At 40.6% G+C, this 21617-nt stretch overlaps 1 protein-coding gene across 2 annotated transcripts in view; it reads right to left on the bottom strand.

The window, feature by feature from the left end:
* The window catches only part of mmp17.S (matrix metallopeptidase 17 S homeolog), a 75840-nt gene extending 58701 nt beyond the window's left edge, over positions 1-17139 (bottom strand). For both annotated transcript variants that reach the window (XM_018244170.2, XM_041580323.1), the window contains exon 1: positions 16611-17139. In XM_018244170.2, the coding sequence (XP_018099659.1) occupies positions 16611-16736 (126 nt within the window). In that variant the 5' untranslated portion in view covers positions 16737-17139. The remainder of the gene's footprint in view (positions 1-16610) is intronic.
* Between the last annotated feature and the right edge of the window lie 4478 nt (positions 17140-21617).

Consider the following 21617-nt stretch of genomic DNA (forward strand, 5'->3'; position numbering starts at 1 on the left):
TATTACATTGAGTTTAGCTCTTTGCGATTTTATTTGCATTTCCCCCTTGATGCACTAAACCAGGGATTCTTGCAGTTAGTAAAGTTACTTTACTGTTACCGAAACTGCTGAGCTTCACTTTAATTGACTGGTTATTTAATGCATTGCTGTTGTTTGGCACCCGCTAGCACCCAGAGTATCTGGTGCTCCACATATATTATATAGCACCCTCCACAATATTGCAGACCTAAAAAGTCTGCATGTAACCCATAATCTGCTGTATATCCAGCAGGCGGGGCATTCCGGGACTTCCCTTGGCACCTGAAATGGTATTTGAATAGAAGGTGAAGGGTCACAAGTTGGACAGTTGTCTTCATCTTTTCCCTAATTTTCTTAGGGGGTTCACTAACCTAAAGTCCAAATTGGGCTTGGGCAGTTGCCTAATAAAAAATGCATCAGACAGTCTTGAAGGATCGTATTTTTGCTTGACGTATCAACCAAAATAGCTGATGTTTTGCTTAATAAGAAAATTCCGGCAATAAATAACTTGTTCTAAGACTTACACAAACAGGATATAAAGCTGTCCTAGAATATAGAAGCCTGTGTGATAAATATTATCTGTGCCATGTCACTCTGCAGGGTGTTCCTGACTACACTGCCAATGAAGGGGTTGTGCATTTGGAGATGTCAAGCTGGATCTTGATATGGGGTTTTTGCACTGTGCCACGTGTCATTGCCAAGCACTAAATGGGTTGGCTATGCCTGCTCTGTGAATGCCCCTAAAAGCCTTTCTGGAACACACGGGGGATTAGGTAATGGCAGCTGGTTCTCTCAGTGAGCTGGAAGCCCCTTCTTGTGCAAATGCCACTGAAAGGATCTCAGTTTGCAATTAACCAGCTTCATTCCATCCTGTTTTCTGTAGCAGACAAATAAAATAATAATATGGCTTTCCACAGCCCACATTGCAGTAAAACCTGGCCGACAGGTTTATATGCTATCCAAATAGATTAAATATAAAGAGACAGAAAACAAAGTAAATACTAAAGGAAAACAGTTTTCATTATTTACGCTTTTTGAAAGCCTAGCAAGAGATGGGGCTAAGCAAAAACTTGGACTCCCTTAGCTTCTTTATTGGAAATACAAATATGCATTAGTACTGAGTTATAGTACATAAGGCTCACCTTTGGCCTATGGTCATTCTTGGTATGTTTCCAGTCTTGACCACGAGTCCCTCCTGACATTATAAAGTAGGAGAAGTCCATATAAAATTGCTGACTACAGCATGACAATCATTCTGAAATGCTCACATTAATTTAGTGGCCCTCTAGCTTTTGCAGAACAGGTGATGCCATACACACTGGGGGTGAAGACAGTCATAAATGAGGAACAGCTTGTAAAGCCATAGGTTTCACATGTCTGGTTGAAGGATATACAAGGCTGTTATGGTACATAAGGTTGGATGGCAGGTTTAGCAGAAAGCTTTGACTGGATTAAGATGAAACACTTGCTGTGAGAGAAGGTTATTATCAAAACAACCACAGTGTTCATATGTCTAATACCCAAAGCTACCACTAACTAGAAATATACCAACAAATAGTGACCATTAAAGTGCATGTGCATGTAAAGTCTAAAATAGCATAAGGCTAGAAATGCTGTATTTTGTATACTAAATATAAACATGAACTTACTGCACCACAAGCCTAACCAAACAAATAATTTATGCTTTCAAAGTTGGCTACAGGGGGTCATCATCTTGTAACTTTGTTAAACATCTTTGCAAGACTAAGACTGTGCACATGCTCAGTGTGGTCTGCTTAGGGATCGTCATAAACAAAGCTGCTTGAGTTCTGCATGGCTGGTAAGTAAGGCGGGGGCTCCCTCTGCTGTTCATAAGTATGATTGTTTCCCTGCTCAGCAGTTAGGGACCATCTGACAATTCCTTTCCACAGCAGTAAATGAAACTGAGTAAACTGATTTGTGCCTTTGAACAGGAGCTTTGTGCAGGGATGTTCTAAAACTGTTCTAAACAGCTTGGGACTAGCGATCTGTCTCTGTGCATATTGTTTCCATTCCATTCTATAACATGTATCAAACTAAAGTGTTCATTTTAGTAGAGAAATGCATCTGGGATATAATCGTTTTTATGAATCTGGTCTGGAAAGTGTATGGGGAACATTGATCAGAAGCCCAGTATCATTTCCCTTGCTTGTTTTTTATTATGAACTAAAGTCCTGCGCGGGTCCAGAGCTGTGCCCAACGCAAACCCTCTGACCTGCAATCGGACCTGCACCCGCAACCCAATATCCTCTCCTTCCTGACCCAGCCCACAAACAATTTGCTTACCTCCCAACACAGGACCTGCAAAACCATAAGTGATGTCACTGTGAGCTGGAAGTGACATCACACTGGCACAACTTTGAGGGGAGGGCAGGAGAGCCCAGTCCTGCAACTTAGCCGGGTATCCAGACAGATTACCCTGCGGTCTATCATATAATCAGAGGTTTCTGCCCAAAACCCCTTTGGGTATTGTGTGGGTACCTGACCCAATGCATGACTATAAACATTTTTTCGAACATGTTTGATTTGCTTCATGTTCAGGAAGAGTCTTTATTCTTTATTTTTAAATATTTAATTTTAATACATTTAAAAACAAGAAGAATGGTTAATTTGTTTGATATCTACATAGTTTAATTAAAGGCATGGGAACTTTATTGCTCTTAAAATGTTTGCATCAGAAAGTAGTAAGTAAGTAGTAAAACGGAAAATTAAGGGATTAAACATTTCTCTCCTTATTTGGGTTAAAGGATATGTAAACCATTAAAATAAATGAATGTAAAATTGCAAAGAGTACTCTTCTATGCAAATTTGCAAATTAATTTGAAACAACTGCGCCACCTACTGTTCGTTTTGGCTGACTGTAGCTTCAGTCGGTTGAAAATTAATGTTGCAAGAAAAGAAATATTTTGTGATGTTGTTCTGCCTAGAATGGATCACAGAAATGTCAGATTATTTTTCTCTGCTCATTAACTTCATTTTCTAAGGAGAAAAACATTACAAGATGTTTCTTGTCTCACTACATTCATAATCAGTCGTCTATCACCATTTGCCTGAAATGACCAGCAGGTGTTGTTTCGAATTCATTATACAGGTATAGAATCTATTATCCAGAATGGTTTTTCTTGATATTAAAACATTAAATAAACCTAGTAGAATTGTTTTACCACCAATATGATTCATACAGCTTAGTTACCATAAAGTACACACTGCCGTTTTATTATTACAGAGAAAAGGGAGTCAATATTAAAAATCAGAATTATTTGCGTAGAATGGACTGGATGGGAGATGGCCTTCCTGTAATTTGGAGCATTCTGTAGAATGGGTTTCTGAATAAAGAATCCCATACCTGTATTAGTGGTTTAAAAAATTGCTATTATCTTGAAAACCTGAAAAAAATAATGTCAAATTCAAAAGTACTTTTGATATTTTATGACAATGTCTGAACTTAGCTTTGCTCGAGCACATATACTGTACATATCTCAGGCACTAAAGAACAGACCAAACAATTAAATAAGGATGTAGATGTTCTAAATGCAGCTTCAGAAACATGGGTTATTACTTCAATTGATTGCTGTCCATTTGGGTTGGTACGGTAAGTCCAGTGCAAAAAGCATAATACTTTTATCTTTCTCATTTTCAATTTTAACAGGTAATAACAATTTTAGAATCAGTAAGAAAAAAACAGGGGGCATTTTCATGAACAAAAAAAAAGTCCAGGGAGAGGGAGTAGAAATATGGGACTATCCCTGGGAACAGTTGGTAGTTAGTAGTGATGGGCAAATTTCTCGCGTTTCTCTGAAAAAATTCACGAATTTCCCGTGTAATTTGCGAAACGGTGAAGAATTTGCGAAACGCAAATTTTGACGCCGGCGTCCAAATATTTTTGACGCCAGTAACAATTCCGCTGCTGGCGACAATTCTGTTGCCATTAAAGTCGATGGGCGCCTAGAATTGTCTCCGGCGTTGGAATTGTCACCGGCGTAAAAATATTTGGACTTTTTTGTGGCAATTTTGAGAATTTATTCGCTGTCTGCGAAAGCGTAAAATTCGCTACTAATTAGTAGTTAGGTTCCAGTTCCACTTTTCATCTGATTCACATTCTATTTGCAATGGGTGGGGAAGTGGAACAGTACCAACCATTTTCAATAACACGCATCACATTACTAAAGGAAGCCTTCTACATTTCTTCTATAGGTTCCCATCAACTCGTTTTTTATAAAAAAAAATTTAAGTGCACAAAACATTTTGCTTCTCTGATTTAATATGTCATTCTGATGTCTTCCACTTGTTTTCTTGTTTTGTACCTTATTCTGTTACTGTCATACCAGACAATATTTCTGTACATCCGACAGGGGATCTGTAAGCAGCAGCATGTACAGAATCTCAGCATGACTAGACAACTGGATGTGACAGGCAGATGACACAACTAAATCATTGTCTACTGTAAATTTTTACATTTGTGGATGGAAATAAGGACAACAAAAGGCAAATTTACGGGTGGGTGACAATTTGTTAGGCATATCCCAGTGGCTCTTATCTTTAACTTAGGCTCCCAGCCTAAGGGGTACTTTTCTCTTGAGCAACCCAATATGTTTCTTTAAAGAAGAGTCCATGAGGGATGCATAACAAATTGTCACAACCCAGTGATTTTGGCTCATTGATTTGTTTTCTTTTACAAATAAGGTAAAATCATTTATCATGCTAAAATGATGACATAAACTATTCTCCTCCCATTAGTGGTGCAAGTATCTCCATTTTATATTGCATCTGCACCTAAAACTCTCAAGATTCCAACCTAATAACCTATTTGAAACTTTCAATAATAATTCAAAGGCTTATTTATTATATAATGAGCTTTCCTTGCTTAACAATCTGAGCAGAGCTGACAACTCCCAAGAGAAATCTAAACGCTCCTGGCTTCAGGGCAGATGTGCTGGGAATACAATCTTAACTGGTTGGTGGAAAAAAAAAATCTTAAAATGTAAATATCCACTAGAGGGAGCTCTGGCAACATTTATTAAAAAATATCAGCCATGCTTTTAATTTTTTTTTTGTTTTTACTAAAGAGCTAATAAAACATTTCTAAGGAGCGTATTATTTTTAATTATCAGTGCAAAGCTGTTGGGCTGTAAGAGAACAAGGAATTATTTGTGTCTGAGCATTTTCACGTGATATATAGAAAAGAATAAATCAGCTTGTGGTACCATATCTGCCCCAGGACCACTCCCAGTTTACATTCTGTGATCCCTGTGTTTGCCTGGTGTAGTTTTATTTTTTGGTCTCTGCCCTACACTGTCAGTCTACTAATACAAAAACCAAATGGTTGTTGTCCATCTGAAGTTATCCTCACAGAAACAGAAATCAATCTGTTTCTGTGTGAAAGTTCCCACTGATGTGTCCCAATGACAGGTCAGAAAATCAGTAATGTAGGGAAAGCAGAATGGTATGTGTAGCAAGAATGTCCTGTCTGTAACCTCCCAGCTGTTGTTGGCTACAGTTACCAGAATTCTCTTACCAGCTGAAGCAAGGAGACATAGTACAAGAAGAGGTGAAAGGCCATAGTTGGTATGTTCTTGGTATTTAATACACAATTATCTGCTAACAGGAGTAAGAGCTTATATCAATAATCCCATACAATATGTCCCCATGTTATGCCCCATTCCAGAATAGCTGAATTTCTTCAACTTACACTTCCCATTTTTGACCTGACTTGTCTAGAACTAGTAAAACTAACACATACACACAAATGTGTCGCATATTGGCTATATCCTTCAGCTTAGTGAGTGCATTTCAGCAGTATTCTGGAAAAGCCAAATTAGAAAGAACAAATAGGACAGTAAATACGAAGGTCTCGGGGTGAATGGAAAATTAATGAGCCACAAGCTTTCTTGTGCCATGTCTGCAGGCCATAATAGAGCTTTGTCTCTCGTTCTGCAGTCATCTCCATATAACATATAAATAGTCCAAAACCAACGCTAAAAATACATAATTTCACAAAGCGCTTCCATGCCGAGATGTGACCCACAGTCCACCCTCATCACCATTTAGCCCGTCACCACCCCCATTAAAGATTCCTCTGTATACAGCTGTCCAAGGCGAAGAAAGAGTTCAGGAAGAGCAAACTAATGAGGTCACGCAGAGGAAAGAGTGGGATGCGGGAGGTCTCAGTAACATTCAGTAGAAGTAGGGATGTCTATGTGAACACTCGGATTCATGATCATCTAAGAAGTGGCAAACTATTTACTCCCAAAGCACTGACTTCTGAGAAGTTGTCACAAGACGTTCTGACTTCATTATCGGTAAAGAAGGTGATGTGATTGAACGGAACAACAGGATCCAATTCATTAGCCATTTCTTCTCACTAAAGTCATAACGCCGAGGCACTCAGTGCCTCATATTTCATCGCTCTCTCTCTTGTATTACTGACAAGTAGCTCAGTGAATCAATAAACACAGCCAACCTTTGCTAAATAACTTTTCTTGTCCATGTATAAAGCATTAGATACCTGTGGGGCCTGTGGCTGTTGAAGTACAAACCCATAAACTCTTTGCAATATGAACCGAAAGAATCGATTCTGCTCATTAGTATTACTACCCATAAGGAGTCATATTCTGCAGAGCTACCTAGTACGATGATTAAATGAACACAAAGTAAGTCACTGACCCCTGCAGCAATAAAACTATTGGTCTGTGAGATTGCAATATTATAGTTATTGCTACTTTAATTACTTGTATTTCTCTTTGGGTCCTTTCCTATTCACCTTCCAGTCTCCCATTTAAAACATTGCCCAGTTTCTATGGTATATGGCACCCTAGCAACCACATTGCTGCTGAGATTCCAACTGGAGAGCTGCTGGACAAAAAGCTAAATAATTGAAACACTTAAAATAATAGAAAATGAAGACCAATAGCAAATTGTCTTAGAATATCACTCTTTACATCGTGGTAAAAGTTTATTTATAGATGAACTACCCCTTTAAGCGCATACAAGCTCACAGTAGCTGCATTGGCATTTCTATGCACTTATATCGTGCATGCGCATTAAGCCTAAGAGGTATTAATAGTTAGAGAAAACAACAGGTTTCTTTTACAACCTTTCCTATTAAACCAGATTCTTCAATCAGCCCTACTACATTCAGCACAACAAAGTGCAACATGACACCACCCTATTTTTTTATTGCAGACTATGTGTGTTCCTCCACAAAATATTGTAGAAAATGGTATGTGGGCAATGCTGGGTATTCACATCAGCAACAAATGGAACGCCTCCGGACGACAACACAAACAGCTGAAACAGCATGGCTCAATGAGTAGAGATAAGTGGGCAATATTACAATAACTTCTTATATTCCAGGGGACAATATATGTGACCTATGATTTACAGTAACCTATGGCAACGATCGCCAGTTAGCATTTACTGGTTTGGTGCAGTGAAAATAATAAAAGCTGATGGCTGATATGTGAAAATGTTCCCTGTGTTATTTTATAACCTCTTAAGCACTGCACAAGCTAGGTCACTGTAAAATATATATTATTATAAAGTATATATATTTTTATTCATGTAAAGAATATATATTTTTATTTATGTAGCGCTACGTGTGCATGTATAGTAGCACAATACATTAAAAAGACAGACAGAGTCAATACAATATATTATAACACAACAGGTTTACATTCAAGATTAAGTGTTAAAGAAAAGAGAGAAAGGAGGACCCTGCCCATAGAATGACACTGACCACAACATCAGCTCTATGATCCTATAAGCATTGCCTTGATACAGCTCAATGAACCAGCATTATCAGCCATCAGTAGAAAGGTCTATGTGTTTATAACTATCTGTACCATCACAGACTATTCATTGTGTTGAAAACATGAATAATTAGCCTTTCATAGATGTTTTCTGTAAATTAAATGGGGGTCATACAGAGGGTCGGGCTGGGCCAGAAGGACACCAGGAAAAAACCCAGTGGGCCTGGCCCTCGTGAACCACGCCAACCAAGACCCGCTCCTGCAACCCACCCGTTGGCTGGTCTAGTGCTCTCCATTACCTCTCCCCAACCGCGGCCGCAAGGGTACAGTTACTTACAGGAGAAGAATGGGGTTACTGGGTCACTAGTTGGACTCCAGGATTGAGCGGCAGCCTTGGGGGTAAGTAGGGGTGTGGGGCCCTTGAGGTGGCAGCTACCCCCATTCTGATGCTGGTCATGCATTTGCATTGTTCAATTCCAGGCACTATTTGCAAGGAGTTTGTATGCTCTTCATGTGTCTTATTCTGGGTTTTTGATCTTCTTTCCAAACCCCAAAAACATACAAGCAGGTTAATTGGCTTCTGATAAAACTGTCCATAGTGTGTTTGAAACTTGCTAGGGATCTTAGTTATTAAGGTTTATTGGGAGAGGAACTGGTGTGAATGATGTGTAATATCTGTAAAACACTGTGGAATAAGCCACTATATACATAGAGAACATAAAAACATTAATCGTGGTCAAGCTTTCTTGTTCCTTTGGAACATTCACAAGAAAAAGCACATTGTAGATTCCAGAGCAACTTGTAATTGTTCCATCCCTTCAGTGCAAGCTCCTTCTGTTTATAAAGTGTATGTATTCTGGCAGATAGTGGATGGCAAAACTCAACTCGAGGTCTTGCCCTTACTGTGTGCCAGAGACACGTTTCCAACAAATGTGTAATCAACATTGGCTGTGAGAGAAACAGCAGAATTCCAGCCTGTGTTGCCTGCATTGGAAGGGAGTCCTACAGGAGACATCACTAAGCCTGACAGCGGAATTTAATTACACAAAGAGCAAGCCAGTACATATGGCACCTGTTTGGAAAGAGCATCCTTTTCCCAATGGACACAGGGGTCTAGCAAAGCAAGCGTGACTGCATAGCTAATGAACATGCCATGCCAAAGATAAACCAGGTCAAGATGCTGGCTGTTATTTAAAGATTGACAGCTTCACCATGGAGACATATCTTTCCTGTTTATTAAATTACAAAGCTCTGCATATATTAGACATATACATCAACGCCATGCACATGCACAAAATAAATTACTTGGAGGAAAACTTTGAAACTTTAATCCTTTTAAATGTCATCAAAGATGCAATCAATCCCCAGCAGATGCCAATCTATTATCCCACGACAGAGGCCATACTCTAGATAGAACAGTGCTGCAAAGCCATTTTGTTTATGTGAGATTGTGTGATCTTCGGCTCTGAATAATCTGCTCTATAGCATCACTGACAGAGAAAGAGGCATGCTTACTTGCAATGCATTCTTACAGCAGAATGCTCCCTGGAAGCAAGCAGAGATGGCAGATCTAACATATTCCTTATCAAAAAAAAAAGTCCAAAAAACAATGTTTTTTGTGGATAGTTTTGGCATTTTTAACCTAATAAAGAAAAAGGCTTTGACACTAAGGGGCAGATTTACTAAGGGTCGAATATCGAGGGTTAATTAACCCTCGATATTCGACTAGGAACTAAAATCGTTCGACTTCGAATATCGAAGTCGAATGATTTAGCGCTAATCGTACGATCGCACGATCGAAGGATTATTCGTTCGATCGAACGATTAAATCCTTCGAATCGAACGATTCGAAGGATTTTAATACAACGATCGAAGGAATATCCTTCGATCAAAAAAACACAGGCAAGCCTATGTTGACCTTCCCCATAGGCTAACATTGAGTTCGGTAGCTTTTAGCTGCCGAACTAGGGGGTCGAAGTTTTTCTTAAAGAGACAGTACTTCGATTATCGAATGGTCGAATAGTCGAACGATTTTTAGTTCGAATCGTTCGATTCGTAGTCGAAGTCGTAGTCGAAGGTCGAACTAGCCCATTCGATGGTCGAAGTAGCCAAAAAAACACTTCGAAATTCGAAGTTTTTTTAATTCGAATCCTTCACTCGAGCTTTGTAAATCTGCCCCTAACAATGTAATACAATACACAAGCACATAATACAATAATCTGCATCTCCTATTCTTTTTATGAGGCTGGCTGTGATTTTGGGTGAAATCAAACTGAGCAGCTTAAACAAGCCCAATTGTGTTATATGACAGAGCAACCATACTTGTTTTATAATAGAGCTTCTGCGGCATGATAAACATTCTTTAATGAATCTGTAGCTCGCAGAGATAACTTGGCAATATGTCTAATAGAGACAAGTATGGCAGATATATGACAGCAAATGGAAATGAGCCTGAAAAGAGCTAATCTAATCACAGACTTACTGTAATAAGGATCATTTGCTGGAGGTTTAGAGGACGTGTACTGGTCAGAAAAGTAGCACATATAAAATATTCCCCCGTGACAAAAGTAAAAAAGGGAATAAACCATACTAAACAATAAAAACTGGAACTGTATATACATTATCATGAATCATTAAAGGGGAACTATCGCGAAAATGAAAATTTAATATAAGCTTCCTCATACTGAAGTAAGAAACTTTCAATGAAAAAATTCTGCATTGTTTCTGAAATAATCAAGTTTATGTTCACGATCCCTCTCTCGGAATCTGTTTCTCTTCATTCTCTCTTCATGCAGCAGTTGGGTGTCAGATGAATGATCCAAAATATCTTATATTTTATCTTATATCTTCCTTTCCTAGCAGATGTATTAGAGCTCACTCAAATAACTGATCCCAGTACAAACAAAATCTAACAAAATAACTGCCTCTTGCACAAATTCTGCATGTAGAGAGACATGATGTCTGGTGATTTTAAGAGTGAGCTCTGATACATCTTCTAGGCAAAAGGAACCCCCCTATAACATATATTGGATCATTCATCTGACACCCAACTCCTGAATGAAGACAGAAAGCCGAGAGAGGAATAGTGAAGATAAACGTGATTATTTCAAAAACCGTACAGAGGTACCCCCGACACTTGTGGGGTCTTTTTGACTCAAGGCTCGGTGAAACAACTGCCCAGGTCGACTGCTGCAGGCCAAAGAGAAAATGCCCCACCTTGCAAAGAACTTTGTTACAGCACTGCAGAAAGTGGTCACTACCTAGAACCAATAGAATATGTATGCAAATAATGTATAATATGTTGCATGGGGTTTAACCCAGCAACAGTGGAAAGGAGGCACTGGCAAGGGAATGAAGCCATAAGGGCCATTACACTTATGGGTCCCTACACTTATATTACATTTTCATTTTCTTGATAGTTCCCCTTTAAACAAGAAGCCAATTGAAACTGTCAGTCTATGGTTTCCTGCAGAGAGTGAGTAGTACAGGGGAATACCTACAGTGCCATTGTTTTATGATACTGTAATAGCTAGGTATTCATCCTTGCTGTGGCTACACCAGTAAAACATTGTTTTTATTCTGTTCCCAGCTGAGCACACAACAGATAATGTAAGACCATGCCTTGCTAAAGAGCACTATAACACAACAGGAGGGCTATGGGAGAAAATAAGAACATTTGTGGACAACCTAAGATAGTATCAGTTTAAGGGTAAAACTGCAAGGTGAATCAGCCATTACAACCAAGCTTTACAGCAGTTAAAAGGGAGATGGTCTGTAAATGAAGAACTGTTTCGTGTGTAACATTATTTTAGCCCAGTATTCAGCCATTGCATTTAATTTAACAAACAGTGCAGCTCTTGCGGATTTATTCCAAGAATTATAATTATATCACTCTATAGTCCAAGGATTGACAACTTGAGGCAACCAGTACCCTGACGGTCTAGAGCTGAGGTGGGAGGTGGAGTAGGTTGTAGTTAAACAACATATGCCAGGCTGCATGTTGCCCATACTAACTATAATGCTAATAGCACTATGGACTGAGTAATCTGAACTTTACACTTCCAGTAAGTAACACACATACCCCTCTGATTCATGTCCTGAACAGATGCTGCATCAGTCATTTCCATTTAGTGAAAGTGAGTGGAGACCCTTGTGTCTGTGGTTCCCTGTTGTACCACAAAGCTTGAGGAATACTAAACAGAATTCTAACTCATTTTCTTCAGCATTCAGATGGGTATTTACAGCATTCCATTCCAAGTAAACACATGCTGCTATCTCGTATTATCCAAGAAGCATGGTGATAATGAAACTGCAACAACATGCGGTGTGTACCCTTCCACTCGGAATCCTTTGGCAACAGAGCTGGAACCTCTCCATTCTAACAGTTCGCTCATTCGCTTTTTCAGCCGTCGCTAAAAGCAGAGCCACATTATCTGGAGCCATTTAACTCAAGTCTCCACAGTAATTCCACTAAAGCACAGTATGTTAGATTGCAGATTGCTGTATAATGGGCCCAATTGAGAAATATCAAACCCATATTCTTCAAAGAGACAGTAACATCATACTTCTGATTTCTCAGCTGTAAATGACCCATGCACCCTTGATTTTTATGTTTTAAATGTCCCTGAATTCCCAGTGAGAGTTGCACTGAGCTTACAGTCTATACTGTTCAATATGCAGCTTCGCAGTGTGACTTATTTTAATGACAAGAAAGCAGACTGAACAGTTTCTATTATCAGGGCTGAGTAACTGACTACATTATGCCTTTACTAGCAAAACAATTCATTGTGAACACTTAATTATGTTAGCATTAGAAGCTGCTATTTACATTGAAATCCCTACTAAATGCCTGGAGCCAGAATACATAATAATAACATCGTTGACTTTTATGTGGAGGCATTTAAAATCTAATATAATTGCCAAACCCTATTTTATTTAATTTAGTCAAGTGCCAGATTCTCCATTAATGATTTGACTTCTGCCAGGGAATTCATATTCTTATGGGCATGATCAAAATTCTGCAACATTTGCATAAATGGGCACAATGGGAAATTAAACTGGCCTTTATGTTGCAATAATTAATGCAAGATAACAAGATTTAAGTTTTTTCCCCAGTTGGAAAAAGAACCTTCCACTCTGCGATGAGTATATCACATTCCTTGGAATGGTACAAGAGCTGGATGGCTCCATATGGGTATTATGAATCACAAATTATTGTGTTGGTTTGGTAATCACTGAGGTTTGAGATTCTAGACCGGGGGTCCCCAAGCTTTTTTATTCATTCAGATGTAAAAAAGGTTGGGGAGCAATGCAAGCATGAAAAATGTTCCTGGATGGTGCAAAATGAGTGCTGTGATTGGCTATTTGGTAGCCCCTTTGTGGTCTGTCAGCCTACAGGAGGCTTTTTATGGCAGTACACCTGGTTTTTATTAAACCAAAACCCCCTCCAAGCCAGGAATTCAAAAATAAGCATCTGCTTTGAGGTCACTAGGAGCAACATCCAAGGGGTTGGGGAGCAACATGATGCTCATGAGCTACTGGTTGGGGATCACTGATCTAGACCATGTGATACTTGTATGTAGCTCATATTTGTATGCATCAAGGCCGGGCTTAAACACTAACAGAATGAGTAAAAATATGTTGTATATATACACCTATCATTATTTATTGGCCACAGGTTTGTAACAGTTGTTGCTAGGGACATTCAACTTCTGCAAACAAGACACCGCTTCCATGGTAGCCAACCAAAAGCAAGCATGAGAATGCCTGGGTAAACTCTTTCTGCATCCAACTCTGGTAAATACCTCAACATGTAGGGGGGGGGGGGCTGGAAATGCCAAAGGTTAATAAAGGGAATCCAGTTCATAGTGCATATTCAACAGAATTTAACAACAATCATTACTAAATTGACCTAAAAATCATGACAGACTATAAGCTTTCCCTAGAGACCAATGTGGTACAGTAGGCAGCAAATACTCTGTCAGTCTTCATGGCCATTGGCCATGAACAAACTCTTTTCTTCTTGCCAGATTCCAGTTCATCCCCCACAGTTCTGCAACTGACACGTGCATGCCTTCCTCTGCATTGCTAACTCTACAGTAACAACGCTACTTTAAATTCACTTTATTATTTTAACATATGGCACTGCACATTATTGAGAAAACAGTTTCCAACAGTTTTCCATCTGTCCCACAAAAGTAGAAAACATGAAGTCCAGTTGCCTTGCACACAGCAGCTTGAAAATAATTTTACACTTAACAAGATTACTAATCAGATAAGAAGCAAGACTGTAGACTGCATTTGTTTCCATAATGCCATGTAGCACTGGTAATCAGCCATACAGCACACAAATTCTATAGGTGTTTGGTATTAAATGATTATGAACACACATTCCCTCATCGATATCCATAAGATATAATGTTATTTCCCCCAGAGATCAACATTACTGAGTACTGAAACACTCTCCAGCGATAAATGCAGCATTATCTAGACCATAGAGGAAAAATATCTGTTTTCTGTTTAAGATAAGAAGAAAGTGACTATTCATACCCTGTCCCCCCTGGTTACTAAGATGTAAATCTCTTCTGCTGACATCCACAGGTACAGCACTGTCATGAGACATAAAGGAACATCACATATGCTCTGCATGCCATTGATATCAGTGTCAGGATGATTCCATGACACCATAAGAAACAGTAAGGAGGTAAGGAGGATGGAATATATTTACCACCTTGCTCTCAGTTTCTGTTGGCAGAAGTCACAGTAGGGCAGGTGTTTTTAGCAGCGTGTGGCTATAAAGGTGTGCCAGAGACATTATTCAGAGTCAGATTTATTGTGCTACTGATCTGGCCCAGCTGCGACCTGCCTGCTATTTTCTTCCCAAGAGGGGCTTGCAAAAGATATCCTAACATATTGCTGTTTGTTGGTAGCAAAAGATTAATGTATGCCAATACCCTGCACTTGGCTCCATGGTGGGGGCCATTTAGCATGACCTACATTATACTTCTTTACCCAAGGAACACAAAATTTACTGTTAATCGCCTACCCAGAACTTGCCATTTTATTTCAATCATTTATAAAACTTTCACTTACGGTAATCATCTATTAACAAACCAGGACTTGCGCTGGATATTACAGTATCACATATTTACATCCAATCAATGAAATATTAGTATTAAAACTGAGTTATTATACATGATAAATGTAATGTAATAATTTGCCTGTGTGGAAAGGAAACGGAATTGGATGGCACCACCGTGTTTACAACACTTTGCAGAAAGTAACGGATTATAGTGTAAGTGGGTTGAAGGAGGATTAATGGGATAAGTGAAACTTTTAATTAACAAACAAGTACCCACTAGACGTGTATTGCCATTAGAAGCACTCTTTAAACATACAGTAATTCAAGATCTTGGTTGTACAAGTGCACAACCTGGTGAGTATTTATATAAACAGTATAGTATACGTATGTTATAATAAGGCAACAGCTCCCAATGAGTTTGCAGAGTGCTAACTAGGTTGTCAACACCATGCACTTTCTGTTGACTTTCCAAATTATTCCACAGGAAGAAATGAAGCAGAGAGACTGAGATTTAGAATGAACACGGTTATAGATCAAGCAGCCCTTTCACACTTGACCGTATAATAAAGCTATTATCAGAAAGACGAGCATAGAGGCAATTGTTACTGAAGATACTTTGGCTTTTAAGTGTCAAAACACAAGTGGTGAATAAATCTGTCTCAGGCAATTGCTGTAGATTAATTACAAGTTAATAACATAAGGCAAAAGGGCAAGCCTGTGTCAACTCTGGCTCGGTGATCCTATACATACCAATGAATCCATAGTCCCCCCCCCTGAAGGACTGTCTTATTTACAAATCAAGCCCTAGATAGAATCCTAATTAAAAATAATGTAGTTGCATGATAAAGAAAAACAAATAAAAGCAAATATTCTTTTATTAGGTCCTTGTAAAAGATTTTACACCTGTTGATATTACCAGCAACTACAGCACACTCCTTATATAATAGTGCTACAGTCGATATCAAGACTTCGAGACTCTGAATAGGTTGAAAAATCTCAGCTGCACACCCATAACTATACAGATACCAAGCACCTCCCAAAATGGTGCCCACTTTTGGAGCTGTGACATGCCCAATCCTGCATCCCTCACTGCCCCTTCACATAATGGCTAATTATTTCATCAACAAAGGAAAAGGAAACATGTAAATGTGAGCCTAACTTCATTATATAATGATATATAGTCTAAAAGGGATCACCAATTTTTCATTAAAGAACCTTTTTTTCTGCTGATGCTGCCTAGTTGCCTGTTAAAAAGCCCATCTGGCAGTGTTCCATAACTCAGTGTCCTTTTCTTTCCAGAATGTAGTGTAAAGATGTGTAAAATAAACACATTGCATGCTATGATCAATAGATCTCTGTCTTCTTGAGGTTTCATTTACCCCTCCCCAAACCCTTTTAATTGAGATTCCCTGGCTACAGAATAGAAGTGGACTGCTCAGCCCTCTCACCCCTTAGCAGTAACACAGTTAAGCATAAAATAAGAGAGCCTGTCTCATTCATAGCTCCAGTTATACTAAAAGTTCAGTTTTTAATTACACTCACCTTCAGTATCTACTGGGTTAACAGCCTCAATTTATAGACAGCGCAATGAGCTTTAACCCCACAAAACAAATATGAAACCATAAAATGATTATTCTCTAGAAACATAGGAAGGGGGTGAGGACTATGTAATCCCTGGGTGGTCCCTTCTTCATACACACATAGCCTTGATATATTTGAGAGCAACTGCCCAATTGGTCACTTACAACTCCCCGATTTATATCCTCAGCTGTAGGGGTTGGGGCTGCCATGGATTCCCGTAAAGCAATCAAAAGACCGATCAGAAACATCTCCTGGTGCCAAAAACTCTTTTTGGAGGGGATCAACAGCATCCCTTGTCTTCCTCCTCAGCCCTGGGTAGATGAAGGCGACATTCATGTGTACTCCAAAGCCCTCTTTACATCTCCTCTGCACCATCAGCACAATTCCACATGCCGGACCCTGCAGCAGCAAGAACATCTGCATGCCATCATATCACATCCCATAACCTCCGCCAACATCCAAGGAAGTTTGGAGAATTCAGCAGCACAACAGGTCAAGGTACTGCCAAATTTTTCAGCACCAAGGGCAGCTCCGGCAGTCACATGGAAAGTGTGATGAGCTGATAAAGGTGAAAAGAGCTGATGCTTTAAGGTATTTGGGGTTAGGAAGGGACCTGCACGGTCAGTGAGTTGCAAATTCAAAGACAGGACAGAGTAAGCACTCTGCAGCTTCTGTGGCTTGAATAGAGTCTCTGCCGAGAGGGTGCAGATCAGAGAATAGTGAGGGAGGGGCAAGGGGAGGGCAGAGAAACTCATCAGCCTATAGGCGCCAGGGCTCTGCGGTTGGGAGAGGCTTGTGAGAAGGGTAGGGGTGGTGGTGGGGGATCTAATTATTATTTTGTGCAGATTCAAAGCATGAAAGCTGATGAGCTGGAGCTGCTGCATCTAATCTGAGCGATAGAGGACTGGATTGAGCTTTGCAAGGAGAAAAATTTCTTTCCTCTGATCACGACTGTGGGCAGTGTCTGGGCGCACAATGACTGCCTTCTGATAAGGGATTTGCACCATGGCAGTAGTCTATATTCAGTATTCAGCATTAAACTGCAAGTATATGCAAGTATAAGCACGCAATGAAGAACACCAGCAGCCCTCCAGCAGTTTTTGGACTACAACTTCCACAAGACCCTTCCTGATAACTGTATGTTATCCACTCTCGCCTCCAGCTGGAGGAACACAGGATAGAGCTAGAGGGCCATAGCTAGGACCAGCCTAGTAAAGACAAACATATTTAATATGGCAAATTATTGTCATATTATCTCCCGATTACCTGTACTACCCACTTGTTTCCTATTGGAAAAAGACTCTACCTGCCCTGCTTTTGAGATATCCTGCAGGTATTTTTGAATTTTGACTTTTTTTTCAGATGAGGCTTGTCAGGCAATGGCTTGCGAATAATGCTTGGCGTTCTGTGTGTTACCCTGTGAGTGACAATGCTGGTTGTGATTTAAAAAGATTGCTTCAGAGACAAAGGCATACCTGAGCACTCATTTACTAAGGGGTAACAAGGTCCAAAGTGAAAAAGTGCAAGAACCCAATATGAACACACATTCCCCTGCAGAAAACCATAAGGTATAAATGTTATTTGCCCTGGATATGACTTGTGTTGGTATGCACGCCCTGTTGGCTTATGCTCCCATTCGGGTTGCCACCCAGCCGGTCTAACCAGTAAAATACCAGCCAAGGCTAATCAATTCACCCCTGGCCTACCTCTGATCTGCCCCTTTCTGCCTTCCCTAGCTTCTATACGTAAGGTGGCCATACATACACTGATATTATTGTACAGAATGAACTTTCGTACAATATTCAGTGAGTGTATGGTGGGAGATGAGCTAACCGATATTGGCAGAAGCCTTGGATATCTTTCAGCTTATCGATCAGTCCAAGAGGAAATTTTATTTTATTTTTTTGATTGCTGTGATTGAGAGTGTGGGGGTTTCTGTGGTGCAAGAAAGATCCACTTCTGGTGCTGCCCGGAGATCCCTTGCTCATGTAACATCTGGGAGCAATCATTCAGTAAAGGGTCCTGTAAATACTTGTGTAAGTATAGCTGCTGGGGGCCCCCTGCCTATCTTAGTCCCCCTGCTATTACTTGTGGTGTTCCTCCTTCTGTGATGGGTGAGAGTTCAATTTCTGGCACTGTCCAGAGATCTTTTGCTAATGTAACATCTGGGGGCCATCATTCATAAAAGGGTCATAAACTCCTGTGTTGGTTCAGCTGTGGGGGGGGGGCACAGACCCTCTTTATCCGCTTGCTGCCACTGGCAGTATTCCTCCTTCTCATGGTGGGGTAATGGGGGGGTTCTCACTGGATGCTGTTAGACACTGGAATGTTGTGAACCTGCTATGGATAGGTGAGGGCCCCCACCTAAGGGAAGGTCCTTTATTGATAAGGTGCTTGAATTAGGGTTCCTGTCAGAAGACCTTTTTATGTTTATCCTCAATACTGTGTTTAGAGACTACACTATCAGTTTTGTCAGATTACAGGACCTTGTAACTTTCTGGGGCAGAGGGTAATTGGGTTGTCTTAAACACCATTGTGATGTCTAGACCTGGGTCATGAAAGTAATAATACTTGTGGACAAAGTAAAAATAGTATGGTTGTAGAAGGGGTACAAAAGGATGTGGTATTTGGGCTCAGGGGCGATCCTGGCCCCTCCGCCGCCTGAGGCAGCTTGCTGTTGCTGCTGTCCCCCCTCCCCGTCGGGGGGGGGGGATCCACAAGGGTGGCAGAAGGAGCTAGGAAGCTAGCGCAGAGAGCATAATTGCACTCTCTGCGCTAGAAGAGCTAAAGTTTGAAAACTGGAAATTCAGCCCTTAAAGTACGAGGATTGGCATTTTTTCCTCCCCTGGTATCTAGAGGGGCGCTGCTGCCTGAAGCGAGTTTCTTGAGTCGCCTCATTGGCGCATCGCCCCTGTTTGGGCTGGGGGTTGGCAGACCTGGGTTGAGCTAGGTACTATCGGGAATGTCGCACAACATATGCCCAGATCCGCATACATTGGTAAATGCAGAGTTTACTGTTTCTACCCAGGCCAGCCAAGGCAGTGTTGGAAATGCCAGACACTTTAGTATGGACTGTGACAGACTGAAGTTTGCCTTGGCTTTGGGCATATGGCAAAGGGATACCTGAAAAGTATCCGGTGAAATCTTTGCAGAGAACTTGGCCATACATATAGTAAATGTACTATGTCATGGCAAAGTATTGAGAATGCGTGTATTGAAGAGATAGTCAAACCTGTTTATGCAACCCCCGGGTGCTACATCTTGCACTCCTCCCATACTTCAGGGTGCAGCAGGGAATCCCAAGGATGGACCAACTTCAAATAGGAGGGTATTTCCCTTTAGGCAGTCAGCCAACCCTGATAGTCTTCTGACTGCTCCCTCACTCTCTTACCCACCCTCTTCTTCTCACCTGCCCTCTCCCCTTTGCTCATCCTCTCCCCCCCCACACACATCCTCATCCTCTCACCCTAACCAAAGTGATCGGAGGGAAGAGGGCTAGTCTACGGTGGGTAAACCTAAGAGGGGTAGGAAAAAGATGGGTAAAATAAAGCCTAGTAAGTCTGAGGGGAAGTTTACCTTGGAGAGTGACTGTGCCCCTTGTGGAAAATAGGTTTGGGCCCCCATGTTGGGCGGAGCGGGTGGAGTTTGAGATGAGGTTTCTGTTGGCAGAGGTGGTCTGTATGATGATCATGCAGGGAACACTCAGCACAGCAACTTGAGAAAGGATTTACTTGTGAATCACTCAGGGATAATACAGAGCACATTTAACAGTGTGGAAGATCAAGGACTATATAGTGGAGACACAAAAAGGAAACAGAAATAACAGAGTGCAGAAATACAACAGCATAGATCATTGTAATCATACATTAACAATATTCACAGTGCCACCTTGTGACCTTTTTAATGCTCCAGTGTTTAAAGGACATGTAAAAGCAAAAAAAATAAAATCCCATTTTTACTTTCTTTAATGAAAAAGAAACCTGACTGTATGCAGTGAAATTCTCCCTTCATTTACTGCTGTGGATAGGAATTGTCAGATGGTCCCTAACTGCTGAGCAGGGAAATAATCATACTTATGAACAAATCATAACAATCATTCTTCCAAATTGAGGCAAAATTTTTATTTTTGCAAGAGACCAGGCTATGTCACCTGGCTAATATGCATAAAACAAAAAAGGAATGGTCACAGTCCCTCCTGTTGGTCTCCTGCAGCTGAACCTTAAGGTGGAGTGGTGGTCCTTTTTAAGATCGGTGATTGAAGTAGAAATGGGTCCTTGCATGGTCCTTGACATCCTGCTGAACGGGCAAGATGTTCCTTTGATTCATATTTATGGTCCTCAGTGAAACAGGACGAAGAAGGACCTTTTTAGCAGGATTAAACCCTTTCCTTTTACAGCCCAGTTGGTCGTTTTTGGCGGTGACTTTACCACTGTGACTAGGTGCATGGACAGAGGAGGTGCCACAGTCCGACTGGGTTCTGATACCAGGGCCGGGCCAAGCTGACAGGGCACCCTAGGCACCCGGGCGGCTACGCCCGCCCCCAAAAAATAGCAAATACTATAACAATCTTACTTAGCTAGGGATTTAAATCACTTCAACTCTCTTATGAGCAGCCTGGAAAAAGACTAATGTGAGAATGAAGGATCTGAGAAGATAAGGATGCATAGTGGTCAGGAAACAATCCCTGTTTAATAGTTGTATCACCCGGGCACTGCTCTGGTTTGGTTCCTGAAATTCCCAAGATGCTTACCGAATAGCCAAAGTCCCCACAAAGCTTGCACTGATGGATATGACTGGCATCAGTGATAATCCTATAAACTGATATCTACCCAAGCACAGTGACAATCAGACAGAACTGTGCTCTCCACATTCCTACAGTGCTGTGTGGGGATACACGCATTCAGAAACAAAAGCATTTATTACACTTACACATGCATTACTATTGATCAACAGAAAAAGAGACCTCACACCAGATCCCTGCTGGGTGCGGGAGGTACATGTAAAATTAATATTTCACATACAGTATGAATTATTTTCTTCCAGACATCATTACTGTCGGCTGTGTAGCAAGAAAGCAACCTTCAGGCTGTCATAGTAAAGTTACAATTCCCAGTGTTACTAAGGGCTGCCCATGGATGCTGAGAGCTGCAGTTCAATGAGGGCTGGAAGCC

The sequence above is a fragment of the Xenopus laevis genome, chromosome 1S (genome assembly GCF_017654675.1).
Source record: "Xenopus laevis strain J_2021 chromosome 1S, Xenopus_laevis_v10.1, whole genome shotgun sequence".
NCBI lineage: Eukaryota > Metazoa > Chordata > Amphibia > Anura > Pipidae > Xenopus > Xenopus laevis.